The sequence below is a fragment of the Elephas maximus genome, chromosome X (genome assembly GCF_024166365.1).
Source record: "Elephas maximus indicus isolate mEleMax1 chromosome X, mEleMax1 primary haplotype, whole genome shotgun sequence".
Taxonomy (NCBI): domain Eukaryota; kingdom Metazoa; phylum Chordata; class Mammalia; order Proboscidea; family Elephantidae; genus Elephas; species Elephas maximus.
In genome coordinates this window covers 123,968,575-123,984,690 of record NC_064846.1, presented here as the reverse complement: position 1 = coordinate 123,984,690, position 16,116 = coordinate 123,968,575, and the positions used below count along the sequence as shown (strand labels likewise).

The window sequence follows — 16,116 nt, the reverse complement described above, 5'->3', positions numbered from 1 at the left end:
AGTCCCAGCCATTTTCTGTTTCCCTCATACACAAAGTAAGTACTGGTGATTTGTAGTCACCAGTACCGTCATGAAGTTTCTCACACACAATCACGTGGTCTCTGTGTCTCATTCACTTAGTCTCAGTCATTTTCTGTTTTCCACAAACATACTATCCACAGTTTAGTCTCTTACAAAATGTTTTATATACTCTACATTCCTAGACACTGTCTCAGTCACTAGTTTTCTCTCACAGTCAGTTCATATGCATGCACATACACAGTTGCTGACTTCCGGTTGTTGATACTTAGTCTCTCACCCACAATTATATGGTCTCTCATACTGTTTCAGTCGCTCGGTCTCATCATTATTTCCCCTCATTTTCTCATATAGTCACTGAACTTGTTGGGAGAACCTGTAGTAGTAAATGTAAATCAATTTGCCACTAGTCTTCAGCTTCACACACATACATACACAGTCCCTCATACTCTCTAGTCACAACCATTTTTTCTGCTTCTCACATACGTCTTTACTATCTCTCATGAATAGTTTTCATACACACAATCACACATTCCGTGTCTTGTGTCTGAGTCACCGACTGGGCCTCATAACTATTTTCTCTCATATGATCAACTTCTCACACATGCACTATTACTTTGGCTGTTACGACAGCTTCGCATGAACAGTTTCACACACAATCCATCTCTAAACACTGTTACCTTCTTACATACAGTGAAGTTTCTTACCTACATACAACTCCCTTCAATCTCTAACACTTTCAAGCCCACGGTTTCTCATGCATCGTTTCAGTTCACTCAGTCTGTCTTGCTCACCATCAGCTTGCCAAAAAGTGACTGATTTGCAGTACCTATTACCTTCTCATAAACATTATTTCATACATACCATTACATTTTCTAACACAGTATCTTAATCATTCATTCATTTCTCACATAAAGTTAAAAATCCGTGGTCACAACTACACTCTCAGTTTCACACACACACAACCAAAACTTTCCACACACAGCTTCTCTTTCTCACACATGGTTGCCAATTTACAGTCTCTACTACCAACCCTGGTGGCGTAGTGGTTAAGTGCTATGGCTGCTAACCATAGGTCGGCAAGTTCAAATCCGCCAGGCACTCCTTGGAAACTCTATGGGGCAGTTCTACTCTGTCCTATAGGGTCGCTATGAGTTGGAATCGACTTGACAGCACTGGATTTTGGGGTTTTTTTACTACCATTTTTGACACATACTATCACACTGTCTCACAAGTAATCTCTGCCTCACACTTACCACCTTTCACACAAAGTCATGTCTGTCACACTCAGTCCTGACAACATCAGGAAAAAAATGCCAGCAGCCTCCAGCATCACCTTTAAAAATATATATTTACAGGAACAATTCCCCCATTCTCTGGTACTCTTAGAAAAAAAGACCCATTTTGGGGAAGTAAAACAAACAGTGGAGACAGGCATAGCACCGTCCCCCAAATCACCAACCCTCAGGTTTCCAGGCCTGGGCTGGACCTTTGATGACAGGAAGTGAGCCCAGGAGTCTTTTGAACCCACCCTCTCCAGCCTTGAATTGACATAGAACAGGATTTATGTCCCCCATTCCTCCCTCTCAACTCCAGGGACGCTTATAGGGTCCTTCATACCCGCCTGCAGGAAACTGGGGGGCTGGGAGGGAGGGAACTGAAAATACATGTTTGGTATCAAAAATAAACACTTGGGGAGGGGGTGGCGGGAAGATCCCCCAAATCCCTTGCCTTCCCACCCACCCCCATCTCAGATACAAGAAGAGATGCCCCCCTCCCTTATTGAAAAGTCCTGTTTAAAAATAGATTATACTATCAAAATGGCTGGAGGTGGGGGGACAGGGAGACCTGGAGTACTGGCTGGAGGGGCCCCCCCAGACGGGGACCACCCCCCCAAAAAACCCTGCTTTGGGAGGTAACAGGCAGGACCCCAGGGAGTTTGGCAGACAAAGGAATGGCTTCTCAGAGGGGGAGAAGAGCAAAGGGGGCATTCCTCCTTTGCCAAAAAGTTGGTTGAAAAAAAGACAAACTGTCTGAAAGGTTGGAGAGGTAAAAAGTTCCATTCTAAGGGTGTTAATCTTCCTTGGCCAAAACTTCTGAACCATTAAATGGTACAAAATCCTTCCTAGTTCCTTGGGTATGGCCAGGAATAATAAAACAAACCAGCTCTTTTACCCACCTAAAAAGGAGACAGGACTCCCCCATCTCCCCAAGGGCTGGCTGAGAAATAATAAAATGTTCTTCTCATGCCAGACCCTGATTACCTCATCTTGGAAAAATGTAGCGATGGGGGAGGTGTCCTCACCAACCCCCTAAAAGGTAGGGCCAGACTCCTCCCAATGGCCTTCAAAAAATAAATAAATAAACCGTCCCTACTACTGAAGTAGGAGACGAGTAAGGGCGGCCACTGGGGGGCTGACAAAGACAGAAATTGTGTTTTCTGTGTGTGTGTAGATTCTTCTTCTCAAGAGTCCCCATCCCCAGACCAGAGCATGAGTCTGTCAGGTGAATTGTTTCTCCTTGAGAGGGCTGGCTGGAGAGGAGATTGGGCTCATGGATGGAGCAACCCCAGCAGGGAGTGGTATTGGTGGTAGTCATGGCTTCTGGGGCCCTGGGGAGAGCACCACGGGGGTCGAAAGGCCGTCCACGCTGATGGAAGGAATGTGCACCTGGGCGCTGCCACTGGATGGAAACTGGGGGCAGAAATAGGGAGAGATCATAGGTTAGAGTCACGGTAGGGTCTCTCACCCTCTCCAAGATGGGGGAAGGTAGTATACCTGGAATGAGAGCTTGGCTGGGCTACGGGGCGCAATAGGACTCAGAGTGCTCCAGAAGTGAATGCTGGGGGGCAGCGAGCTGGGCGTTAGCAGCACCGGAGTCTGTGAGAAAGGGGTGGTTAGAACTTAAGTGAGCAGAAGGCAGGCGTGGGAAGATGAAAGGGACTTAGTGGGAGGATGGAAGGGACCTGGTTCCAGCCCCGCCAGTGATTTTTCACTCAGACGTCTGAGGTCACTCCCCCAAACTCCACAGGCCTAGACCATAACCAAGGCCTTGCCCGCAGGCATCTCCCAAATTTTACGCAGATACCGCCCCACACTTGCAACTCCTGAGAGCTCACCCCCAGTTCCTGAGAGCTCACTGAGCAAGACCACCCAGAATACTCCCTCCCCATGCTGCTCTCAAACCTCACAAGTCACCATCCCAACGGCTCAGGCTCAATCTCCAACTCTCACGCCTCGCCTATAATACCTCAAGGAATCTCTCCACTAAATCAAACCAAAAAACTCTGCTCAGGCTCCTTAAGCCATGCCCCAAACCACAAACAGTTCCCACAGAAGCCATCCTCCTGCACTGGAGTCTTATTCGCCCTTTCCTGCTCGCTCACTGGGCCTGGGCCTGGGCCTGGGCCTGGGCCTCCCCCCAAGGGAACCAAACTCGCCTTAGCCATCAGTTCAATTCCTCTCAGCTGCCCGCCACCTGCCAATCCCATTCGTTCAGGTCGTCAGCTCCGCCCTTTCACAGGCACTCACCAATGTATGCGTCGGTAGCAAAGACGGCGTCAGCGCCTGCCCCAGAGCCTGCAAGCCAGAGCCAGTTCCCGATCCCGGAGTCCGTTCCGGCCCCGTCCCACCCAGCAAGCTTGGGCTGAGCGGAAGCTCCAAGTCCCGGGGCTTCCGGCCCTTCTGTGGCTGGGCGATCTCAGGGCTGGAAGCTGCCGATGACGCTAGGCCCGCCCCTTGAGCAGCTGTCTCCATAGCGACCGCGGGAGGAATTTCCGCCTCAACCTTAATAGCTTCCGGCACAAACCCCGCCTCCCTACTTGTAGCTTTCAGCTCTTCTTTGGGCCCGTCCACTTTAACTTCTGGGGGCAGTGGCCGGCCCAACCCCGGCTCCACGTTCAACTCTTCTGATTTCGGGTTTGGGGCCTCAGGCGGGGTCAGGATAACCTGGGAGAGGTGTGGGTGCAGAGGGGCAGATAAGAACTCTTGAGAGTAGCGAAACTTTCTCCAGTGGGCCAGCCACTGATTTCCCTGGGAAGGGACTTAGTTCTGGGGATGAGGCCTCTAACAGGTTGTGGGACTAGCGGGGCTTCTTCTGGGGCAAGTCCTCTTATTGGGGGCAGGGCACCTGGGGCAAGACAATCTCATGGGGGTGGGACTCCCAGGGATACTGCCCTTGGTTCATTAAAGCAGTAGTTATCAAAATTTTGTTCTAAAAAATTTGATTTAAGGACTAGCACCATCTATCTCATCTGGAAACTTTTTAAAAATGAAGTTCTCAGGCCCCTCTCCAGACCCACTTAAACAGAAATGCTGGGGGTGGGGCCCAGCAATGATGAGTGCTAAAGTGTAAGAACTTCTGCGTTAAACAAATGTCCAGGGCACCTACTACATGCTAGGTAACTACTAAGTGTAGCACATTTAATATCCCTCTTCCTTCCCAGGACTTCCATAGCTCTCCTCCCCACTGCATTCTCCATTCTACACCGGGACTTCTGGTTCCATCCTCCCACCACAACTCCTCTTAATAGGACTCAATTGGGAATTGTGCTTCCCTCCACCTCACCCTCTCCTCTTACTGAATTTACAGATTCCAGTCCTCACCTGCAGAGGCAGGCCAGCGTCCTCTGCCTCCAGGCAAGCCTCCAAAGGGCTTGGACTGGTGCTACTGCTCCCTGAGGGGGGTGCTGCTGCTCCTGCAGAGGCGGTGTTGGGGAGCACTGAGGCAGGCCGAGGATGAGGGGGTAGCTGAGGCTGAGGCGGGGGCTGTGGCTGCAAGGACTGGATGGTGAAGGTGGAATAGAGGCCTGAGCGCATATACTCGTTCCGGCTGCTGCGTGCCAAGCCACTTGGTCCTGCCATTCCTGTGCCTTTGGGTGTGCCTGGCTTCCCTGAGACAGGGTCCCCGGGGGCAACGTGTACAGCAGCAGGGGCCACATTTGCCGCGGAGGCAGAGGCGGCGACAGACACCTCAGGCTGGGGTGGGCAGTCCTCAGTGGAGCACCCTGCGACCTCAGGGTAGGACACAAACTTGTAAACGAACTTCTGGCCGCTCACCTTGCGGATGATGTTCTGGGAAGGGAGGAGAGGGGATAGAAGGACTTAGAGGAAAGGGGCAGGATGGAGGGAAGGTGTGGATGCATGAAGAGGAGGTGGAGAGGCCTCTTATCCTAGTGTCTTTCTTCCCACTGGCCCCTCTCCTGTCTTTTTGTGAATACGACCTCCCTCCTCTCTATCTGCCTCCTCATAATGTTCACCATCTCTGCCTATTTCACATCTCACCCATCTCTTTCTCAAATTTTCAGCTCCTTCCTTTTCCTCCTTCAGTCTCTTCCTGTCTCTCTTTTTCTACCTTCCCCAGGTTCCCGTTTCCCTCCTCAGCCTTTGCCTTCTCTATTCTCCCCTCCACAATTTCTTTAGTCTACTGCCCTTTCTTTCTCAGTCTACCCTCCATTTTTCCTTCCTATCTCTCTCTCTAAGTCTCCCTGTCACTCTTCGTCTCCATCTGTCTGACTCTACCCTCCATCTCAGATATACACACAAGCTCCTCTTCACAATGGGGCCCATCTGGGGAAGTAGGTACAGGAGCACAGTTTCTTCTGGCTCCAACAACCAAGGATGTCTGTGGGCTGACAGGTCAGGCCTTGTGAGTGGCTTCCAGGACACAGTTTTAGAGAACAGCTAATAAGGAAAATAAAATAATTGATGTAAGTGTCGAATTAATATAGAAAAATGGGGTGATGAATTATTATTAATAGAGGATTATTTAAAGATGTTGACAAAGAAGTAGAACAGGGAAAGGTCAGTAGAGAGGACATGGTGAGGAGGCCTCATTATTAATACTGTTGTGGAGGTTTTAGCTAAAGCAACGAGAAAATGAAGTAACTGATAGCAATGGAACAAGAACATTAAAATACTGGTATAGATATTGGGGAGGGGAATCTCAAGGCTGGCCTGGGTGGGTCCCAGAGCATGTTTTCAGAGCAGGTCTAAAGGGTCTCATGGGTGCTGTGGTGATACCACAGAGCCTCGTTATTGTTTTGGAGGTTTAAGCTAGAGGAATAAAATATGAAAATGAATAAATGCTATAAATATTAATGGTGTGTAGCACAGATCTAGGGCTGTTGGGGGGGTATAAGGAAACTGGGGGACACTGGAGCACTCTGGGGGGGTTCTTAATGCTTGTCAGGTATGTCACAGGGTGGGTTTGCATTTCTCAGAAGAAGGATGAAAAGAGATGCACATTGTTTTGGAGGTTTCACCTAAAGAAATAAGAAAATGAAATAACTGGTATAAATATTAGCAGCACTGATCTGGAAGTCTAAGAGGATAGGATGACGAATATTTAAAAATTTAGCTATAGGAATAAGATAATAAAATAACTGATTTATAAATATTCGGGTAGACCAGTGCTACTGTGGGGATCCAAGAGGATGGGGTGTAGAGCTGGCATTAAATATTCTTTTGGAGGTTTTAGCTAAAGGAATTAAGAAAATGAATAATAAAAATTTTGGGGTCTCAGAGGATGGGGTCAGAAAAGGTCACTATAATATAGTCATGTAAGTTTTGATTCTAAGAATAAGCACAGAATATGAAAAACTGGGGGAGCTCAGCACTGGTCCAGGGGTTCCAAAGCACAAAATGAGGAATGATCATTATTAATAACATTTTCAAAGTTTTGGCTATAGGAACAAGGCAAGAAAATTAAATGTTGTACAGAGTGTGGTGGGACAGCACTGCTCTGGGGATCTCAGAGGATGGGGTGAGGACAGTCAGTATTAATACTGCTATGAAACAGTAAGACAAGAAAATAACTGATATAAATGCTTGGGGGCCCAGCACTGGTCTGAGAGTGCCAGAAGATGGGGTAAGAAATGGCAAATTTTTAATACTGTTTTCAAAGTTTTAGCTATAGCAATTAAAACAAGAAAATGAAATAACTGATAGAAATGTTGGGGGTTCCTAGCACTGATATTAGAGGCCTTACCTTGTCATAGTAGTACCGCAAGGCCCGGCTGAGCTTGTCATAATTCATGTTGGTCTTGTTCTTGCGCAGTCCCCACAGCCGGGCCACCTCCTCTGCATCTACCAGCTTGAACTCACCACCATCCCGTGAGGTCCAGGAGATGATATGGCCATTGCTTTGCTCTCTCAGCAGCTGCAGCAGAAACTGCCACAGCGTCACAGATGGGTCCATTGCTGGGGGAGCACTACGCCATCCCAGGGGTCTGGAGGGCAGACAGCTCAGAGCCGAGAGGCTGTGGACACAAGAGGGGGTACAGGTCAGCAGGAAGAGGATTCCTTTCTTGCCATCTTGCCTCCACCTCTGTCTCCAAATCCCACCATCATTCCCCAAACACCCTGAGACTTAAATCTAAACTCATCAGCCTGGTTTTGCATGATTTCTGTAATGGGATTAGACTTCTGGAAAATAGTATGAATGTATTTTGCATGTGAGACAAACATGAATCTTTGGGGACCAGAGGGTAGACTGTGGTGGGCAGAATAATGGCTCCTCAAAGATGTCCACATCCTAATCCCTGGAACCTGTATGCTACTTCACATGGCAAAAGGAATTTTGCAGATGGAATTAAGATTACGGATTTTAAGATAAGGAGATTATCCTGGATTATTTGTCTGGGCCCAATGTAATCTTCAAAGAGGAAGAAGGAGGCAGAAAGGTAACACAGAGAGATGCAAGGACAGAAGAGGCAGGAAAGATTCAAAGCATGAGAGGGACTGGATCTGCTGTTGCTGGCTTTGAGGAAGAAGGTGGCTATATGAGCCAAGGAATGCAGGCAGCATTAAAACTGTGAACCTCTTAGAGCCGGTATGGCCTTCAGCTGACAGCCAGTAAGAATCCTCAGTCCTACGACTGCAAGGAACTGAATTCTGCCAACAACTCAAACAAGCAGGAAATGGATTCTCCCCTGAAGCCTCCAGAAAGGAACATAGCCCTGCCGACACCTTAGTTTTAGGTTGCTGAGACCTGTGTTGGACTTCTGACCTACATAAATGTAAGATAATAAATTTGTGCTGTTTTAAGAAGCTAATTTTGTGATAATTTGTTACAGCAGGAATAGAAAACTAATATAATCCCCCTCACCTGAACTTTATCATGTTATCTTCTATCACATCAAACAATTTCACATTTTTTAGGAAGTTCATTTTGCCTGGCCCTTGTGAAGGCTGTTCACTCCATCCGGGGGTTCCCTTCCTCTGACTAGAAGTCTTTCTTATCTTTCAGGTCCCTTTCAAGGGTCCCTTCCTTTATGAAGCCTTCCTGGAACTGAATGCCTGCTCTCTTCTGTCCCTCTATCCCCCACCCATTCCTCTGACCTGTTACTGTCCCTATATGTTCTCCCCCTTGATAACAATAGCAGTAACTAACGGTGATTGAGTGCTTAGCACATGCCAGGCACTGTTCTAAGCAGAGAGGCAATATAGCCTACTGGGTAATCACCCAGGCTCTGGAGCCAGACTGCCATGGTTTGATTCCTGGTTCTGCCACTTATTAGTTGTGTGACCCTGGGCATATTCTTTAGCCTCTTTGCACCTCATTTTTCTCACCTGTAAAACAGGGATAACAACATTCTTATCTGTAGAGATAATAATACCTAGTTCATAAAGTTATTGTGTAGATTAAATATAATATTCCTAGAGTAGGGAGACTCTAAATAAATATTAGATGCTAATTTGTTCATGATTTTCTATCTGAAAATGAAAAATGAAAAGCGTCTTTCTAACTCCTTTGGCAGCAAAAATAGATTTGAAATTAAACAAGGCCCTCTCTGATCTTTATTGATCTTTACTTAGTGTGAATATTCATAATTTCTGCATATACATGCAGAAATATGAACATGCCTGATTACAGAATCTACTAAGGGGGTTATGTAACATGTGTATTTACATAATATTACCTTTTAAAAATAAAAAAATCTAAATTATTAAATACATCTGGCATTGAGGGTTTTGGATAAGAGAATGTAAACCTGTACTGTTATATTTATCCATCCCTTTAATGAGGAACATGAGGAACTGTCTCAATGACCTGTACAAGGTCATATAGCCACAAGTGGCAGGGCCAGGATTTAAACCCAGACAGTCAGGTTCCAGTTGTCTAAGCTCTTAACCATGAGGCTAAACTGCCCCTCACACTGATTGCTCCCTCTCATCATGTCCAAAAAGAAGAGGCTCCTCCCTGTACCTCCTATACCTGCTCTTTTTTCTGAGACGAAATAGGAAATAAACATGGATAGGCTTCTTATCCCTTAGGGAAGTGAGCTTTAATCAGTCAACTCTTCAGATGGCTATGATCATTGGATTAAGAATAAAACCTTCCAAATCAGTTTTGAAGAATCTCTCTCCATTATTTATAGATGGATTCTTTAATCTGCAATTACACACACACACACACACACACACACACACACACACACACACACACACACACACACACACACACACACACACACACACACACACACACAATCCTCTTAGGTCCAAGTTCTTTCAAAGTTCATTCAGCAGAGACAGTTTTAGGCAATTGTGTAAGTTACAAAGCCATGAACGGTGTCCAGAATAGAGAGTCCTGTCATCCAAGATCTCATTGTGTTTATTTCGAAGCCCACTTGTTTCGGAGTCACAAAGGGTTCAGTGTGACTCCTGGTGGCCGAAATAGGCAATTGTACCAGTTTCTCTTTCAGCTACAACAGAACCCATCAGTTAAGTGAAATCTGACAGTTTGCTTCAAGCCTCACAGGCACAGAGGTTTTGTATTTCATTTATTATCACGTCTCCCATTTGATCCCTAATAAGGTCTAGTAATTTGCCTTACTCAAATGTGTTTACTTCTCTATTCATTTAGCAAACATTTATTGAGTGTCTACTGCTTCCATAAAGAATACAGCCTTGGAAACTGTTACGGATTGAATTGTGTCCCCTCAAAACGTGTGTCAATCTGGCTAGGCCATGATTCCCAATATTGTGTGATTGTCCACCATTTTGTCATCTGATGTGATTATCCTATGTGTTGTAAATCCTACCTCTATAATGTTAATGAGGCAGGATTAGAGGCAGTTATGTTAATGGAAAGGCTCAATCTACAAGATTAGATTGTATACTGAGTCAATCTCTTTTGAAATATAAAAGAGAGAGAATTGATCAGAGAGCAGGGGGACTTCATACCACCAAGAAAGCTGAGCTGGGAGTGGTGCACATCCTTTGGACCCAGGGTCCCTGTACTGACGAATGATGACAAGGACCTTCCCCCAGAGCGACTAGAGAGAGAGCCTTCCCCTGGAGCTGCTGCCCTGAATTCAGACTTCTAGCCTCCTAAAGTGTGAGGGAATAAATATCTCTTTCTTAAGCCATCCACTTGTGGTATTTCTGTTATGGCAGCACTAGATAACTAAGACAAAAACCCTATGGGGCAGTTCTGCTTTATCCTATAGGGTGGCTATGAGTTGGAATTGACTCGGCAGCAATGGGTTTACTGTGAGCCAGGTGCTGGGGATACAGCAGTGAACACAACAGACAAAAATCTCTGCTCTAGTGGAATTCATATATTTAGAGGGGAAGACTAACAAAAAACAAGATAAACAAGTAAAAAGAATGTTGATGGTGATAAGAGGTATAGAGAAAAATAAAGCAGGGAAGGAGTAATTTTTAAAAGAGTAGTCAGGGCAGTGAGGAAGTGATAGTTGAGCAAAGACCTGAAAGAAGTAATCAGGTTTAGGAATATCTGCGAGAGCAGTGATTCAGGCAGAGGCAAAAGCCAGTGTAAAAGGCCCTGAAGCTGGAAATGTGCCTGACATGTTATAGGATGTTCCATGTGGCTGGAGTGGAATTAGTGAGGGGAAAAGTAGGAGATGAGGACAGAGAGGTAACAAGGGGTCAGATTAAGATTTTTTTAGGCATTGCAAGGATTTTGGCTTTTACTCTGAGTGGGAAAGGAGCCAAAAGAGGATTGAGAAGAGAGAGGGGTGACATGCTGTGACTTCGGGTTTAACAGGAGGAGAACAGACTGTAGGGGCTTAAGAGGCTACTGCGATAGTCCAAGTGAGAGATGGTGGAATTGGTGAGAAGTGGCTGAATTCTGGTTAAAATCTCAAGACAGAGCCAACAGGATTTGCTGACAGATAGGATGGAGGTGGTGTGAGAGAGGAGTCAAGGATGGCTCTACGTTTTTGGCCTCATTATCTGGAAGAATAGAGTTGTGATCAACTGAGATGGGGAGCCCTATGGGAGCAGGTTTTGGGGGGAGATCAGGAGGTCAATTTTGGAGCTGGCCAGTTTCAGATGCTTGTGAATAATATTAATTTAAAAAATAGCAATGAGTCACACAGCCCTTATTATGTGCTGCACGATGTTTTAATCATTTAACTCATTTAATCCCCAAACCAACTCTACAGGGTGCTATAATTCTCATTTTCCAGATAAGAAAATGGAGGCACAGAGAAATAACTTGCTCAAGGTCACACGGCTGGAAGCTGGCAAAGTCGAGAATCAAACCCAAGCAGTGTGGCTCCAGTCAGCTCAGTCAACCCCTTACAACACCTCAATATTAAGAGAGTCAAAGAAAGGTAGAGGGTGACAGGAAACAGAAGTATAAGAACCTAGAAGGTGACAAGGATACTAGGGTGATCAGGGAGGGCTTCCCTGAGGAGGTGACATTTGAGCAAAGACTGAAACAGGGAGGTAGTAATCCAGGCTGATGTCTGCAGGAAGAGTGCTCCAGGCAGAGGAAACAACATGTATAAAGGCTCTGAGGTGGGCACAAGCTTGGGAAAGTACATCATGGCCACCCTGAACTATCCACAGTTCCCCTAATGCACTGGGAAGAGTTCCTACCTCTAAGAATATGTATGTGCTGTTCTTGCCAGAAGTGCCCTTCCCCATTCCTGTACCCGAGAGACCCTTTATTACATAATCATTAAGTTACAGTTCCTCCCCAGGCAGAATTTTTCCTCTGCATGGTCCAGTGTGCCAAATAACCTATTTGCCCTTGCAAATCTGCTTCTCTGAGTTTTTGGCCTAATATTCCTCTTTCCTGTTCTAGCTGTGTGACCTTGAGCAAGTTACTTAAGGCTCTCTGTGTCTGTTTCCTCATCTGTAAAACATCAAAGTAAAACATCCTAAAAAATACACCTACTCTCAAAGGTTTTTGTAAGGATTGAATGTGTCAATATATGTAAAGGACTTAGAAAGCTTCTCTGGCACATGGCAGGCATTCAACAAATGTTAGCTACTAGCTGGTATATCATCCTTTTTCTTCCCATCCCCCCCATTTTATGTCACCTTCCAAGTGAGACCTGCCCTGGCCACCCTAAGATTCCAACCACCCAGTACTCCGTTTCTACCATCCCTACTTCACTTTTTTTCTTTAGCACTTGTCTAATATACTATCGAATTTTACTTGTTTATATATATATATATATATAAAAATATTTATTTATTTATTTATATAGTCTGTCTCCCCAACTAAATGTCTGCTCCACAAGGGTAGGAGTTTCTGCCTATTTTGTTCTACCTAGAAGAGTGCCTGGTACTCAGTAGTTTGTTGAATGATCAATTCCAACTAACTAGCTCTTTTAACTAACTCTCTTATCTTCTCTTTATCTCCATCTGTCCCCCACCCTGATTTGTCTCAATTTTATTTTTTTCATCCATTCATGCAACAAATTCTTATGAAGCACCTACTGCATACCAGGTACATTTTTAGGTGCTGGAGACGCTCCTGTTAATAAACACATAAACATTTTAAGCCCTCACAGTACTCCCATTCTAAAGGGGAGAGACAGACAATAAGCACAATAAACTAGTAAATTATACAGTGTGTTAGAGAGTGATAAAGGGCAAAAGGACAAATAAAGCAGAAAAGGGGCTTGAGCCCTGCCGTGTGTGTGGTTCCAGGGTATCTCTTTTAAACAAGATAGTCAGGGAGGGCCTCATTGAGAGATTGACATTTGAACAGAGGCCTGAATGGAGCCATGCAGGTATCTGGGGGTAGTGCGTTCTCAGCAGAGAAAACAGCCAGTGCAGAGGCCTGGTGTGTTTGAGGACCAGTGAGGAGGAGGCCAGTGTAGCTGAAGCAGGGTTTGTGAGAGGGTGTAAGTGTATGAGGTGAGGCCAGAGAGGTAACTTGTTTTATTAACTCACAGGTATTCTTTATATATACTGGAGAGGGTCTAGTTCTGATTCCCCCATGCTACAAATGAGAAACAGGTGCAGAAAGAAAGTGGCTAAATCACTAATCTAAGGTCACATAGCTTCTGGGATTGGGGGTGGGTGGGTGCTGAGGCAAGGTGTAGATGGAGACAGATCCACAGGCAGAGAAGACAGCAAGAACATAAGTTTGGAGATGGGAACTAATTTGGTTTTTATGGAGTGGGCTCTGCGGAGTGGGATGAGGTAAGGGAAGGGAGCCTCAAAAAGTATCCTGTGCCCTGAGAGGCAGCCTAACCTGGTACTTACTGGGCAACCTTTGAGTAAGGTGTTTAACCTCCCTATGCCTCAGTTTCCTCAACTGTGAAATGGGGATAATGATAATATTTATCTCACAGGGCTGTGGTGAGGATTAAATGAGTTCATTAATGTAAAACACTTAAAAAGCATGCCTGGTACCATATGTGCTCAATCAATATCAGTTTCTATTGGTATTATTATCATCACTATCATTAATGTATTCATTTATTGTAGTAAGGCAGAATGTCTTGGTGGTTAAAGAGTGTGTGTGACCGATGACTGCCCTGAAAAGGAATACAACGGTGAATCCCTGATGGAGCAGGAGAGATGTGGGATGCAGATCTCAAATTCTCATAAAAGGACCAGACAGACATAATGGTCTGAATGAGACTGGAGGGACCCTGGAGGTCATGGTCCCTGGACCCGCTGTTAGCCCAAGACTGGAACCATTCCCAAAGCCAACTCTTCAGACAGGGATTGGATTGGACTATAAGACAGAAAATGATACTGGCGAGGAGTGAGCTTCTTGGCTCAAGTAGACACGAGACTATGTGGGCAGCTCCTGTCTGGAGGCGAGATGAGAAGGAAGAAGGGGACAGGAGCTGGTTGAATGGACACGGGGAATACAGGGTGGAGAGGAGGAGTGTGCTCATATTAGGGGGAGAGCAGCTAGGAGAACATAGCAAGGTGTGTATATGTTTTTATATGAGAGACTGACTTGATTTGTAAACTTTCACTTAAAGCACAAAAAAGTGTGTGTAAGGGGCTGTTATCTAGAGTAAAAAAGATCTGGGTTCAACAAACACACAGGATGATAACAATATTAAAGTTGGGGGCAGGGAAGGCCACAGACTGATCCACAAGGAAAGGAGGGGGGAAATAAAAGCACACAGGTTGAACCCTTTGGGAAAGGGGTTACAAAGCATCGAACTCATGGGAGGGTATGTGGGGCAACGATGTATGAATGCAAGCACACAGATAGCAGGAAGGCCACTGGACAAATCCACCACAAAGGAGAGGAGATATGGCCATACTCCTCTAATGGGAGAAAGGAAGCAAAAAAGCTCATTGACTGATGCCCTACAATGGAGGGGGAGAAAAACCATCACACAGACTGACTAAAAGGAGAGAGCGACAAGGCCATGGACTGGGATACTGGAAGAGGGGATGTATAAAGTACTAGTTTAACTTACTATTAAAAAGAAGAGAGAAGCCCTCCTACTTAAGGTCTGCAAAAAAGTGAGAGAAGACAACGGACTGATGACTACTGAGATGTGTATACAAGCATATAAACTAATCCACCATAAAATGAAAAGGGGGGATAAAGCCATGGGCTGATGCTTTGGGGGACTGGAGAAGGCAAGAATACAAACTCACAGACTGACTCACTATTAAAGAGGGGTGGGGGGTACAACACTACGGATTGATTCACAAGGAACAGGAGGGGTGGAATAAACAAGGCCATAGATGGGTCCCCTGACAATTGAGTATAGGTGAAATACAAGCACTCGGATTCACCTACTATATGGTTGGAAAATGCCACAGACTTGTCCCCTATAAGTGGGGGTGGGGGCAAGACCACGAACGGGTCCACTGTAAGTTGCGGTGGGGAGAAAGACAAACACGCAGACCGATCCATTATAAAATGGGGGAGAGAGGTTAGGCCACGGTCAGATCCACTACAAGGGGCAAAGGAAGCGAACAATACTACAGGCAGGTCCACCAGCCGTGGTGGTAGTGGTGAGGACTCGAACACCATCAGGCCACGGGCTAAAGCACATCCCCCGCGCAGGGGCGGGAAGGATACGTGTGTTCACGGGTGGTCCCCCAACCCTCCAGGTCCAGGGCTCACCTGTGCGCAGCACCGTGGCGGCGTTGGCAGCTCCGGGGGGCGGGGGCTCCATGCACGGCCCCACCGCCCCCCAGGCCCGGGCTCCGAGGCGGCGGCGGCGGTGGCGGCGGGGAGGGGCGGCGGCGGCGGCGGCGGCGGCGGCGGCGGCGGCGGCGGCGGCGGCGGCGGCGGCGGCGGCGGCGGCGGCACCACCTAGAAGCCGACCCTGCGTTTCCCCACCGCTCACGTGGGCCGGTAGAGGTGGAGCTCAGAGCCCCGCCGCTAGCTGATTGGCCCAAGCAGCACGGATCCAATGCGCTACTTGGGGTGAGGAGGTAGGTCCTGCCCCGCAGAGCTATACTGTGATTGGTCCAAAGAGAACCGCTAGCCCGCGGACAACCGCCCAGGTCCGGAGGGAGTGTGTTAGGCCTGCGGTGCTCAGCGCTGATTGGCTCAAGAAGGACTGCTAGACCGTGGGCAGTTAACAAAGTTCTGGCGGGCTAGCCCAGCAGTGATTGGCCTAAATGGGATTGATGGAAGACAGACAACTTCCGAGGGTGGAGGGTGGGTGAAGAGGATTGGCGGATGACAGACTCCTAGACAGCTGCCAAAACAGCAACGGGGTGGTGCTGCACTCCACGCTAAGCGGAAGCAGGACTTTAATAGAAGTGGGAGTAGCAGCTGACCGGGAGGGGGTCGGGCCCTGGCTCTGCGTGGGCGGGCAGGGTAACTCTATGATGATTGGTTAGAAGAGACTAATTTAGCACAGAGCGGAAGTAGGAGGGTCGGAGGGCTGCGAGA

General features: G+C 46.8%; 1 protein-coding gene across 2 annotated transcripts; it reads right to left on the bottom strand.

Moving 5' to 3' along the window:
* Positions 1–1,348: 1,348 nt before the first annotated feature.
* On the bottom strand, positions 1,349–15,447 carry ELK1 (ETS transcription factor ELK1). 2 transcript variants are annotated; one of them, XM_049871312.1, is made up of 6 exons: positions 15,337–15,447; positions 7,006–7,276; positions 4,623–5,090; positions 3,549–3,965; positions 2,796–2,897; positions 1,349–2,711 (listed from the first exon to the last, which is right to left on the bottom strand). In XM_049871312.1, the coding sequence occupies exons 2-6, from the start codon at positions 7,213–7,215 to the stop codon at positions 2,613–2,615; spliced, it is 1,296 nt and encodes a 431-aa protein (XP_049727269.1). In that variant the 5' UTR covers positions 7,216–7,276; positions 15,337–15,447; the 3' UTR covers positions 1,349–2,612. The 2 variants fall into 2 exon arrangements, with proteins under 2 accessions (XP_049727269.1, XP_049727270.1); XM_049871313.1 differs by lacking the exon at positions 2,796–2,897.
* Positions 15,448–16,116: the final 669 nt, after the last annotated feature.